Source organism: Diuraphis noxia, unplaced genomic scaffold (assembly GCF_037042655.1).
Source record: "Diuraphis noxia isolate RWA-SAM2 unplaced genomic scaffold, SU_Dnox_SAM2 contig0002, whole genome shotgun sequence".
NCBI lineage: Eukaryota > Metazoa > Arthropoda > Insecta > Hemiptera > Aphididae > Diuraphis > Diuraphis noxia.
The window spans coordinates 12,103,935-12,118,430 of NW_028301712.1; the positions used below are offsets into that span (position 1 = coordinate 12,103,935).

General features: G+C 25.7%; 1 protein-coding gene across 3 annotated transcripts; it reads right to left on the minus strand.

Moving 5' to 3' along the window:
• Nucleotides 1-1,740: 1,740 nt before the first annotated feature.
• Nucleotides 1,741-13,990, minus strand: LOC107169068 (neprilysin-1-like). 3 transcript variants are annotated; one of them, XM_089220938.1, is made up of 15 exons: nt 13,894-13,990; nt 13,063-13,167; nt 10,889-11,408; nt 9,831-9,890; nt 7,757-7,918; nt 6,204-6,287; nt 5,941-6,146; nt 5,569-5,748; nt 5,281-5,492; nt 4,978-5,197; nt 4,696-4,878; nt 4,472-4,634; nt 4,241-4,360; nt 3,948-4,144; nt 1,741-3,334 (listed from the first exon to the last, which is right to left on the minus strand). In XM_089220938.1, the coding sequence occupies exons 3-15, from the start codon at nt 11,286-11,288 to the stop codon at nt 3,062-3,064; spliced, it is 2,460 nt and encodes an 819-aa protein (XP_089077064.1). In that variant the 5' UTR covers nt 11,289-11,408; nt 13,063-13,167; nt 13,894-13,990; the 3' UTR covers nt 1,741-3,061. The 3 variants fall into 3 exon arrangements, with proteins under 3 accessions (XP_089077064.1, XP_089077063.1, XP_015374185.1); XM_089220937.1 differs by lacking the exon at nt 13,894-13,990 and adding an exon at nt 13,290-13,431; XM_015518699.2 differs by lacking the exons at nt 13,063-13,167; nt 13,894-13,990 and adding an exon at nt 12,807-13,022.
• Between the last annotated feature and the right edge of the window lie 506 nt (nt 13,991-14,496).

Consider the following 14,496-nt stretch of genomic DNA (forward strand, 5'->3'; position numbering starts at 1 on the left):
TATTATCAAGTCATAATACCTAACTATATAATATATATATGTACATAGTACAGTGTACACTATACAGGATCAGTCATCGCTTATCCTCGTTTTCTAACAAACAATTGTTTGGTCACCCCTGCTACAAATTCAGGAGGATAACCCCCTATGAGATATCAAATACGCCTGCTGTGGATTACGGGAGCTATTGAAAAATTTCATCGATCATATATTTCAAACTTCGTTTACAGTTGTTGATGAATAGGGTTCGCATATACATCACCTGCGGCCTTAATATTGTAACTATTGGAAAATAACTTTAACGGATGAATCATTATTTTATATCTTTCCACAACAAAAACTATTAAAGTAAATAATCATAACCACGGGAAAAACTTTTTCCCCTTTACACAATTCAAGAGATTAAAATACGGTATCTTTATCTATATATAAGAACATATAAGTTCGTTAGATATATTATTGTTTTTTGGAGGGTTATATAAACTTAAGTTTACGATATTGTATTGGTTATTAGAAAATAGTACACCCATCAATGTCTGCGCACTCAAAAATCAAGTGTCATGCTGCAACCAACTGTTGTTATTGTATTTTATATCATTATATTTATTAATTATCATTAATAAACTTTGAATTTGTACCTGGCTATAAAACTTTGATTAAAATAAATAAATATGAAATAAAATACTCTGTTATTATGTGTTATTGTGGTCAGTTGTAGTTACACAACACGTCACTTGTCACTTGTGAACTCGACCTATTAAGCATTAATTAACAAATTCGTCAAAATTTTACTTTAAATACTAATATTTAAATAATTTATTGTTAATTACAACAATATATAAGCATAGTAATAAGTATAGCTTCAGGTAAGTAAAGGTATAATTAATATTATATTCAGCGTTCGTATATAATGAAAAACAAGAGACTATTGTTTCTTTGTCGCTATATTTTATATCAGTGGAGTTTCACACCTTCATCTATAATTGTATGCCCTAATTATACATGTTAAAGTTAATATAGATTATTATTGTAAATAGAACATAGTGACGTAGTGGTATGTCTTAATACTTTGATTAGGGATTTTAAATCGTTGGTTAAATTGGCCGCATCCATTTGTTAATAAAATATATACAGTGTTCAGAAATGCAATTAAACTGTTAAACTTCTAAGCTATTTTAACTTGCATGATATTAAGAATATAAGATATCTCAAATGGGTGGACAAATTTTTCACTATGATTTTCATATAAACACATCGAATTCAAACTTGATATTATCTATAAAATTATAGATAATAGATATTAGACATTTAAAATTTAAATACGGAAATCATCTTGAAGAAATAAATACGCCTGACACATGTTTATGAATTAACACAGGTGAGTACAGCAGACAATATTATTATTATTGTAAGAAATTCATAAGAAGTTTTTAATATATTTATACACATATTATATTATATAGATTGTAGGTACTATACTGTATACATTTAAATATATAAATGTATTATGTATTAAAAGTAAACAAATCGATATTTTTCTTCAAAGTTGAGATGTCAAAACACATGAACAAACTAGAATCATTAATATATAGGTTTAAAGTATGTATGGTTATATTATATTTTAATCAAGTCATAAAAGTGCATATACAATTAGTAAAAAAATGCGTTTAATCATGAGATAAATATTTTTTTTTAATAATAAACATAATATATTGAAACTTAAGATTGAGATCACAAATAGTAAGTAAATTAGTTTCATTATCAATTATTAATAAAGTAGATGTAAAAATAAAATTTAAATTTAAATATTAATGACAAAATAAATATACTCTGGCAAAATTGGAAGAAAACAATTATTAATATAATAATATATATATATATAAATATAATATTAATATATTATATATATATTTATTTATTATATGAAAATTCACGCTTAACTATTACAATAAAATATTATAAATATTATTATAACTCATCTGAAAAAATTAAAATTTAATCTACCGATTACCAACAATAATTACCAATAGCTAAGACCCAAATTTGATTAATTTTGTGCCTTTTATTTATCATAAACATTTTAAAATATTTTAAATCTAATGTTTTGATTAAGTTATATTTTTACCTAACTTAAAAAACAAGTAAACATATATATTGGCACTTATAATAACCCCTGGAAATTCTTTTCCCGTGATTGTCTTTACCCTCAATTGTTTCTTCTTTTGTGGTCATATTTATACTATTTGGTAATTAAAATGTCCTCTCAGATAACACTTTTCATAAGTTAACATATAGGTATTGATTTAATCTTTTATTATTAATAAGGTTCGAATTTTCATTATCTACCTAAAATGTTGTACTAAATTATCTTTATTATAAATAAAAATTAAATAGGCAAATTTATAAGTACCTACCTACGTATTTATAACTACTATAACAACTACTTTATAAGAGTTTATGAACAAGGAAAATTTGTAGAAGTCAGATAAAGTTATTTAAACTAAAAAATAATTAATAAGGAATCATTTTCAAACCTTACTACTCAAATTTATTTTTAGCCATAAAATTAATTAAGTAATTGAATTAATAATTGTCAATACTACCCACACTATTGAAAAAACCTAAAACTAAATTCAAAATATGTTGATAGCTGTTTACAAACTACAATACAAGACAATTTGTTGATTGTACCGTTATTAAATACGTATTAGCATTCATCAACAAAATTTAAACATTTTGATAATATACAAGCAATTCATTGTTAAATTGTAAATTTAAGAAAAATCGATGATTAATCGAGTTTTTAATTAAATTTATACGTAATATTTTTTGAATTATGAATTATCACAGTAATAGTCAGAATATCAGATAAATATATTATAGTAGATTATGAATCTATTATAAAATGACTTGAATATTATTAATATGATATGCTTTGCTCGCACTTTGCCGTGTGTTACGAGTAAACAGCTAAAATGTCGTGGGAATAAAATGAATAGTTAATCAAAAACAAATAGAATTCAGATATGAAATGTAAACATAACCTATGTAGCAACGAATTTTACCAAACAATGCATTTATCAACGGGATTCATTCGAGATCCAGACGGACATCCATATGCTTTGGCAAAATCGTCAGAATTCGACAAGGGACCCCAAACTCGTGTGGGCCCAGGCGAGTGCACGGAGGATCTGACTTTTGTCAGTGCGTCTTCTGGTCTCATTGAACCACACCAGATTTGCGCGTAATTTAAAAAGAATAGTTGGTCGTGTGTCATGTCAATGCCAGGAAGTAATGGTTCTTCTCCATGTTTGGTCACCCATTTCTTATAAGCCTGAAAACAATTCGCTCATCGCATATTATCATATTTACATATCGAGTTAGCATGAAAATGAATAGGGTTCGGATTTTATGGCTACATAAACAATATAAACAAATTTGAAAAATAGCAAGAATAGATTTGATATATTATTTAAAAATGTAATAGCCAGTTATTAAACCAAATAAACTGATGTGTATTTAAAAAAATAATAATTACGCAATCTTGTATACTCAAATAAGTTGTCTTAGGGAAAACATTGAAAGTTTGAGCTTAAAACAATCATTTACTTAGACAAATACTTTATCAATACGTCTAAAATCAATAGCCGATAATAAAGCATATACTCATTAAAAGTTATTTTAAACATAAAACATATTAATTAACATCGATCACGCATCGTCTTTGCAAACTTTTATCGATTTGTAGTCTGTACCGTAAATTTGTGTAAAACTATTATAATCAATCGTTAATAAGACATAAAAAATCAAAAATGTTTATCCATTACTTAAGAAATCAAATGAAATACATTTTTATATAAATATTATTTTTCTATCATTATCCGGAAAAAATGCATTTGCCTTCAAATCTGAACCCTAACTATGACAAAGTTTATAAATTAATATACCCGGAATGACTGTTTAAGTCCACCGTTGTCAGCTATGTTTTCACCCTGAGTCATGCGACCATTAACATGTAAATTTACTTCTTGCATTTTGTACTTTGAATACTGATCCACCATACACTGAGCTTTTTCCCTAAATGTATATATTGTTTTTGAATCCCACCATTCAATCATATTTCCATTCTTATCAAACTGCCGACCTATAAATAAATATGTAAACCGTTTTAATATATTCAAGTAATATTAATTCTCTGCAAAATGCAAACGAAGTATATATCTATTTAAGTATTAGGTACCTTTATCGTCGAATCCGTGAGTGATCTCGTGACCGATTACTACGCCGATCCCACCGTAATTTAAGGATTTAGGAAAATGTTGACTATAAAATAACGGTTGAAGTATACCAGCAGGGATGACTGTTAATTAAAATGTAACTCATTATTAATTATTAATTATCATATATTAATTATTTACATATTCTTACTACTGACTACTGTGATCAGTGACTATATGTAAATTAAACTTACCAATATGATTTTTATTCGGATTATAAAATGCATTAACCACTGCAGGTTCTGTTGACCATTTATCCTTGTCGACGGGTTTTCTTAATCTTTCTAAATTTTGATAAGCGTCAAATTTCAGCACATTAAACACGTTAATAATAAACTGATTTTCGGTGACATTCAACTAAAAATACATAAAAATTCGTAATAATGAAAAATATTATTCCAAAACTTTTGAAACATACCATAATATATTCTTTTTCCAACTCGTCCGGATCTGTTAACACTTCTGGGTATCCAATTCGTTCTTTCATAGCATCCGCCTTTGCTTTGGCCACTATTCTTGTTTGTTCGTCCATCCAATGGTTTTCATTTAAAAGTTCGTTGAATGCTTCTCTTATTGATTCTATCATATCCATAGCAGTGACCTTAATGAAAAAATATATAATAAAACCCCATATATTTCCTACTTCATATTGTAAAATATATTAATACATTTTTGAAAATATTTTATATTTTAATCGTACTTTACTCTCCAAGCTGAAATTATCTCTTATAAAAAGAGCGCCAACTGCCATTCCAAGTCGCTTGTTAGTCCAATCCACACAATCTCTCCATCTACTTCGTTCATTGAGAATTCCTAAAAGTATTTTCTTAAAATTTAATCTTTTGTACTGAAAATCATCAATCATATGAGGAAGTACAGTGCTTTGAACTAGCCTCCATATAATGTAATTGTGAATAACTCTATGAAAAATAAATTTTAAATTATCGTGTTATTCTGGACCAAAATATAATCATTCCAAATTAGTTTTCAGTTGTTAATATACCTCCTGTCAGTTTTTTTTAATAGATGACCGAGTTGTGTAAAGTATGACATAGCATAACTCACTACAGGTTCCTGATCAGAAAGTTTAATTTGCAAAATAGTTTTCAAATATAATTGCCAGTTAAATTCTGGAACTTGTTTTTGTAAATCTTTCAGTGGAAGTTTTAAATAAGTGCCAGTTGTGTCATGCCTATCAGTTTCCGTTTGTGTAATCTACATATTACAATAATTTAAAATTAAACTATTTTAAAAGATTAAGTTATAAATAAGTATTAAAATATGTACTCACATTCGCTATTTCGATTTCAAATTCAATAATTTTTAATAGTTCAAAAGGTGCCGTTGACTTATTTGCCCCTAGTAATACAGCTACTTCAGACATATATTTATGATAAGCTTGTAGTGCTTCAGCACTACTGTCTTTTAAGAAATAATCTCTGCTTGGTAGTCCCAGTTGCATTTGATCCAACTAAATTTTATAAAAAAAAAAAAGTAAAAAGATAGTAATAACAATGGCAATAATATGTTTTATTTAATACTCAATTAAGCATAAATGTATAAGCCAATATGTCAATCATAATATTGTTCTATTGCCTAATCGTCTAATCGTTTGTTCTTACTATGTAGATGCGACTACATTAATGTCTTACTTTTTTCGCACCTGAAGGATGTTTACAGAAGAGTTTTTATCATCCGGCCCAACCCATGGTTCTATTATTATTCCTTCATTGAATTCTTTTTTTAATCGACCAAGTAAGACTTCAATACTGTAATTAGGTGGTCTCCAATTTGAATCGATCACCGGCCAGCCCCCAACTGATTTTAAGAGCTCACGTATAGGCATGTCTCCAATATGTCTGATTTGAGCTAAACTCAAGTATATTTTTAAATTTGATATTCAAAATAATGTGGGTAGTTACTTACTAATATTCATGCATGATTTATAAAATAGTTTTGCCTTAATTGTTGCTGAACTGTCAAGTCGATTAACTGATTCTTCCAGAAGACCTAAATAAAAACAATACATTTAAAGATACGTATAGATACAACTTAAGTATGTAACTATAAAAATAATTAACAAATATTCCTGATTTTGACAAATGTTGTAATCGTGCTTATGTGCATCTTTAATATTTTTATATATCTATAATATTATCAACTTATGAAGTATCAAATTTTCAATCTTTTACATTTAGCCAACAATTTATATTTGAAATCTAAATAAAAAAATAAAAATAAAAATCGAAAATGTATATTTCCTACGAATAGCTCAAAAAAAAAAAAAAATACAGAAACAATTTGATATTTATATCATGTATAACAAATTATAATAAAAATATTTTATGAAAATTTAAAGAATCTAAAGTTATTCTTTATTTAATTCCAACAAAATAACAAAATCGATTTCGTCAAAAACTAATAATGTTTTTTTTTTTGTTTTCCTAAAATTATTTTGAAAATTACTGAGAATTTTATCAAGAAAATATCGAAAAAAAATGTAATAAATAACTTTGAAATGCTAAAGTTTAATGAATAATTAAATGAAAAAAATGTTATGAATAATGGAGGAGTGTATCTAATATGACAAGGTGTGGCTTTAAAATGTATTCGTTATTGAGTTCGACAAAAGATAAGTAGATAATAAATTATATTATACTCGCAATATTTCACAGTATGTCTTGGATTAACATGATTGGATAAATTTAAAAACGTTACGAATGAAGTCAAAATGATATGGGACATGGATAAAAAGAACCTTTAGAGAATAAGCAGAAAATGATAGGATTAAACCTCTTCAATCTCCAGAAAATCTATAGATAATATTTAGAGCTCCGTAGAACAGAATTGTCCAATTTAAACCCGAATGAGAAACATTGGATGAATCCAAAGATTTTAAAATATTATGCTTTACCAATAGATCTCTTGAATATTTTTTATAGGATAAATTATATTATAATATATCATAGTCATTTCCTTAAGATAAGTTTCAAGTTTATACCGATACACTTTTTAAAATTCACTGACTTTTTTCTATTTACTTCTTAAAGTACCAAGTAGATAAAATTTTCCACCAGAAATCACTCTCTATCTTAAATATCTAAAAATTGTTTCTGCTCCAAACATGATGAAACAAAAAAAATTAACAAAATTATCAAAAATACTTAAATATTATATACATCATTATAAAACCAGCACATTCATTGCTTAACTCAGAATCTAAAATAAACTTTTTATTACCACGGGATAAATAGTTTATAAAATTAAAGTAAATATTTGAAAATGTATGTGATCTTGATTTATATAAAAATACCAAAAATCAGAATCAATGTATAAAAGAGGATGAACATATTTGATGAATCGCGCTGTATGCATATTATAATACGATTCTTAAGAATTAAGATATGAGTAGGAATGTACCGATGAACAAATCTAAATTTTAAGACTAAAAAATATTTATTTTTATATAAAAAACTAACCTTTTAAAATAACTTGTAATCGATCAGCAAGTACTTCAAATGTGTTGATACTGCTTTTATCTTCTGGAATTAAATGCCTTTTATCCCATGTACCACAAGCATATTGGTAAAAATCATCACAAGGATCTGCAGTTGGATCCATTGCTGATAATAATGAAGCAGCTATAAAAATATATATTGATAAAAAAATTGTATATAATATTTACACATAACAGTTCACAACTTACAGTAATTTTTTTAAATAATTTTATATGATATGATAAATTTTTTAAATATATTTCACTAAAATAAAAGCAATATTGTACCTACAGTTAATTTGTACCATATTTATAAGACAATAACTTACAAATAAATGGCTATATTTTTCAAAAAACATAGCATGAAAGTTACTATTTTGAACATAAATATCAAAAATTTATTATTTTTTGTTATCACTACCTATATTATTAAATAAGTACAGTTAACATAATATTATATTAATTTAAATTAAATACTTTGTACGAATGTTAAATTTCATATCAGGTACGTATAATTTTTTTTTTTTTGATCTTGAAATTCACATAAATAAATTTCCGCTTCGACAACACGGCCACTAGCGTTACATTTTTAGTAAAATGCAATTATATAATAATAAATACGATATATAATTTAAATAGTTTAACAATATTTTAGTTGTGACTTACAGTAGGTTTATTATTTTTATTGTTTTGAAAAATTTTATTGTGTTGGATTCATTTTCAGAGTTTGGACCTAGACTTATTCCGATGTTGTGACTTATGTATCTCTTTGTGTATGGTATATTCTGCATTCTTCAAAAATGTGTTTAATTGTGAGTGTGGTGCCACATGTTTGACATATTGGTGGTTTGTTTTTTGACATCGAATGTTTGGGTTTCTTTTCCATCTTTTTACAGTTTTTTTAATTAGCATTAATTTGTTTGTTCGGATGTTCCAAATGTTTTGCCAAATGGAGAATGTGTTTTGTCTGATCTGTTTTCTTACGTCAATGTACTGGGAAATGTTTATGAATTTTGCGTCATTTTAATGGATAGAAAATTTGGTTTGTTTATCTGCTCTTTCATTGCCACCTTCCTATGTGTCAAGGTATTCATATAAGGATTGTAGTATTGTTTCTTTTTTATGCTTCCTCTAATCTGTTTTGAATTTGTATTGCTATGTCACTAGGATTAAATTTGTTTTTTACACTAACGTATAAATTAATAGGTAAATTAAAAAATACACATTTATTTACTTATAAATTTAATTATTAAAACTTAGTATTAAAGTAAATCTCACTACACATTATTCAATATGTAAAGATAATCATGTAGCATATCTATGACGATGGGGATATAATATAGTGTTATCATTAAATACAAAACTTTTAAAATAGATATAATACAATTCCATTACTATACTATATTATTATGTACGATAGCTATTTTTTATTTAAACTAACATAGTTTCCAATTAAATATACTTTTTTACCGATTAAAAAAATAAAAAATTTTAATTTTTAATTTAATGGTAGAGTACCTACATTCGTAATTACCTACATCATAGCTATTTATTTTAGACCTCATTTTAGATATTATGCATAATTTTATTGTTAAGTTGTAATACAAGATGTAAAAACATAAGACAGCATAACCATAAAATACTAAAATTATTTAACTAAATTTTGTTAAATACATTGTGTATTCAAACTCAATAAAATATTCTACATTTTATTTGAAATATGAAGAAATCTTTTATGATTTGTATAATTTATTCAAGTAATTTAAGCTATTTAAAAATTAGTTTTAGAAATATTTTAGTAATGATATAATTTAATTGAATGTAAATTATAAATTCCATTATATTAATATAATAACTCAAATACTCAATAAATTTGAAAAACCATTAATGATGCATTGTTGTTAATGTTGTTATACATACTGTTATAAGAATAATCTAATGACACCGTTATTTCTCGTTAATTCCACGGAGATCTTTAATGAATAATGACTAAATAAGGTATACAATTTATTTTATGAAAAACTAGTGCGAACATGACATATAATTATAATACCTACCTGTTTTAACGCATTCTTCTTTCATACATATATTAGGTTCATTGTTTGAGAACCATCCACCTAAAATAATTAAACAATAATACACTGAATTTATTATAAATATTATTTAAATATAATAATTATCATAACAATAATTAGTGTAAGATGTCGTTTGTTATTGGATATTGATTAATGATTGTTAATATTAATAATGTCAAGGTCGATTAAAACCGGTTGAATTGATGTTCTATAGGTAGGCATTTTTAATGACTAAAAGTTGTACAAGTCATAGGCATTATTATGAAAGATTTTGACAAATAATGTTTACTTTATGTACTTGATACTTGTTTTTTCGAACAATAAAATTGTCAACATTATCTGTTTTGATTTAATACTTTATTGATATGTACAATTGTATTAGTATATAACCTTATAGCTATTTGTGGTTTTGCTTTTGTAATTTTAGACACTGGAGTCTGGAAGCAAGGTTTCTTGATGTAATTCATGTAATTGATGTAATCGGGGGATAATCATTTTTAACGCTGCATTATAGTTGAAGGTTATTTTATTTACTTCCGATCAAATTGTTTGAATACTATCAACAAATAGTAGATATTCTTTACATTGTTATATACGCGCGCACAGGGGTTGTATAGTAGTGCTTTTTACTATGATACATTTTGAATCACAACAATTAGTTGTAAATATGCATACTAAATTTTAATTTTTAAGTTTATAATTTTACCCAAAGTTAATATTATTAATTTTTAATCTCGTGTATTCAAAATCGCAGTTTAATTTTATTGCATAGTGGATAGTTTATGGGAAAACTAAAAATAATTGTATGAAATAGTATTAAACATAAAGCTATATTTAACAATAAAAAAAAAATAGTTGTATGAACAAAAGTTTCCACTTGATTTTATTGAGAATTTTAAATTGGAATTATAAAATTATTTTGATAAATGATTATATATTTTTTACTAGTTATTAAATTACTTAATTTATTACCTAGTTCTTATGTCATCAATTTTGTAGTGAATGATGAAGTCAATTTTTATTACATATTATACACTTACTTTTACATCTTTGATCTTTAGCTCCAAATGCGCATTCTATTTTCACAAAAAAATATACCAACGACGTGAGTAAGGTGAAAAATACTGTTAGACAAACGAAAAGCACTAGTTTTTCTGTATTTGTTTCAGGAACCAATATCCGATAACACGTAGAGCTTGTTTTATGTCTAGGCACTTGTATAGGGCTAACGTCTCGGACACGAAACTTGCTCTTGGATGGTCGTTCGTCAGGTGATGTGATCCGTACATCGGGTAAAAGAGCTTTTTGATACTGCTCCCCGAAATATCCATTGTTTGTTACTTCATTGCCTTTTATCTTTCCAACCTCTAAATCATCATTACATGGTCTAAGCGGAGACCCTTCTTTGCATGTTATGATCGTGGGAGGATTATTTGTCATCGTGATTTTTTCAATTTATCAAAATCCAATTTCATAATTTATCCAACAATCAATTTCGGTGTATGAAATATCCATTTTAATTGTTTTCACGTTCTTTTTGTAGTCTTCATAAACCGTTTTCTAAAAAAATACATTATAAAAAACCATTTGAACACTACGATTTATTATAGAAAAAGATATAAATTTAACTTAATCGAAGAGTTGAAAATTGATTATTATATCCCTTATAATCGTTAAGTAATGCAATTATCTTATTAAAAAAGTTTTAAAAGAAAAAACTATTTATTTCTAAACCCATTTAATTTCTCAAACTTTTTCATAAGATATTAAAAAACCTCAAAAAGCGTCCTGTGGAAAATGTATTGATTGGTCACGGGCTATGCTATACAAAAAGTTTGTTTATTCGAATTTTTGGAAAATCTGTGACAAAAAAGTTAGTTTTTTTATTAGCTTTTAGTACATTAGGTAACTATTACAGCTTAAAAAAAGTTAGTTCAAAATGGCTTTTATTTATTAACGTCCATTGACTTTCTGTTAAACTCAAACTTGTTATTTAACTAATGGAATATTATTGCTAGTGAAAACGTAGATAACCTAATGAGTAAGTAATTCGATGCAACTCATATACAGATTAACATTAAATAATTTGTTCAATATTGAATTATGAAGTATATAGATACTTAAGTTTTTAAGTATCAAAATTTAGTTCAGGACTAATAAGATGAACCTAAAGTTTATTACTGTAAGTATTTTTAATTCAAAATCATTAATGTATCATTGCATTTAGAAAACCATTTCATCAAAGATGATATTACCAAAGATTAGCAAAAATTATATAAAAATCTGGCTCTAAAAAACTTTGAAAATCAAATGTTTAAAAAAAATTTGGATTTATTTTGACCCTGAAACCTCACAAGTATTATTATTTATGGTGCCATGCACACACACACACATCTAAACAGGATAATGTCCTTGACAAAACATAATTAGCTTAAAAAAAGCGTTTTCATGATATAAGTGATAAATTTAGAAATAATATCTTTTTAACTAAATTAATTAATTATGTTATTCGTTCATTTTTACTCCAACTACATACAACATGGTATGTAAGTTATGTAATAAAATAAAAATAATAAACTATGAATCTAATGTTTAAATTACATTTTTCATCAACTTTTTAATTTTTATAAATTAATTAATGCAATCAAAATTAAAAATAAGCAAAATTGATTCAGTTATATAAATGCATAAAGCTAAACTAGTAATAAACATAAACACAGAGGAAAAATGATAATTTGTAATTAATTAATAGTATGTACTATAAATTTTAATCCATGAATATCATAAAATAGTTACGTACATACTTTTCGAAATATCGAAAATAATCCAATATCTCTAGAAATATTTATTTTATTAAATATAATAACATTTTTTTAATGTAGAAAATGTTTTGCTCATGATTAATGGGTAAGTACGTAAATTATATATATATATATATATGACATTTTTATAACTTACTTTTCTATTAGCAGTCATCTAATATATGCACGCGATGTCATGTACCACATTAATTTGAATGTATCTTATATTTACAATTGTAAGTACCAGAGTTATAATATCTCATAGGAATTATAAAATAAAATAAGCTAAGACACACTACAAGCAAGTAAAGCAACTGTCGAGAACCTAAAACTAGATACACTAGTATTTGTTTAAAGAGACTGACTGCTTTATATACGAGTGAACTTGATGAAAAAATAATACAATACTATACCTAAGTATATTATCATTCGACAACCTTCGACTACTTTCGCCACGGGCACGCGCTTCCTTTTTCGCGCTGATTCTTTCTCACGGGTGCCAATCAATGCTTACTGTCCTGAAAGACACACCAATTATTATGATTGATCAACAGCTTCTAATAGATTTCAAGCCGCCATAATAAAATTAATAGTAAATATAACGACGTCGAAAATTGTTTGTGCGTTATGAATTTATTACATTTATAGACTCAATCAATCCGTCCAATACATTAAAATGACACAACAAACCAAACAAAAACAAAATTGTCAAAATAATGGGCGTTTTATAAAAATTTAAAACAGGTAGCATGAAAAAAAAATGAAACCAGGATGCTGCACTGTGTCCGGCGACAAGGATATGCAATCAATAAACACCAAAAGAGCTAGCATGTAGTTTCGTTGTATGATCCTAGATGGGGCTAAAATTATAGAAGTAAAATAGTATCAAATAAATATTAAAGAATTATTAAAAAATATGTTTAGGTGTGACTTGTGAGTACATTCAATTATTTCTCGTTTATCTATATTTTTAAACGTTCTATCAAAATATATTTTATATTCAGGAACCTATATTTTAGGTTCCTGAATCCTGAGTATAATAATGATATGTGGCTTAATCTATTTTATGTTTTATTACATTTTATTATTTCAATCCTAAAAGTACTCATTATTATTTAATTTTTTTAAATTAAATAAATGAATTCTATATTTATTAATCTTAAAACTAAGAAATATATTATCATCTGTCATATAAATAATAAAAAATAAAAAATACGCATAATATATTTATTTCTTTTACTTACAATATTTATAATATCTAGTTTATACCGCAGTGTCATTGATTTTTGGTCATTTACAAAATACGCAGCACACTTTTTACTCAGTCATTGTAACTATAATGAACTAATTTAGTAATATACGAAACTCAAACAATATTTCAGATCACCGATGCCGTATACATATAGGTTGATTATTAAATTCTGTGTACATAATCACGTACGTATAATAATCAAAAAATGGTCTTTGTTAACCATAAACACGTTACACAATAACAAATATATATAAATATTCAATTTTGAATGATTTTGTGGTAGGTACGAGGTACCTATAATTTATTTCAAGTCTCGGTGTTATTTAACATTTATAATTTTACGAAAATAGTCAAACGTAAATAATTGTAAAATAATCATGCACTTGTTATCTGTTCAATGGTCATTATATTTTGGATCAAACTGAAAAAATGTTATAGGCCATAATTCATTTCAGTTAAATTTTAGTTCTCGAAATTGTTACATTTTAAAAATTAAAGTAAATTTTGAAGAGTAGTTTTAAATATTTTAAGCAAGTTGGTTATTTTATTATTTATATAATAGGTATATACTATATATACATATGTATTGTCAGGG

Bases quoted from the DNA above. Each gene is read 5' to 3' on its own strand.
- LOC107169068 (XM_089220938.1), bottom strand. From the start codon at position 11,288: ATGACAAATAATCCTCCCACGATCATAACATGCAAAGAAGGGTCTCCG. The intron at 5,198-5,280 runs GTATATTAACAA...TATTTTTCATAG, and splicing joins TTAAAAAAAACTGACAGGAG to AGTTATTCACAATTACATTA. The intron at 3,335-3,947 runs GTATATTAATTT...AATTGTTTTCAG, and splicing joins GACTTAAACAGTCATTCCGG to GCTTATAAGAAATGGGTGAC.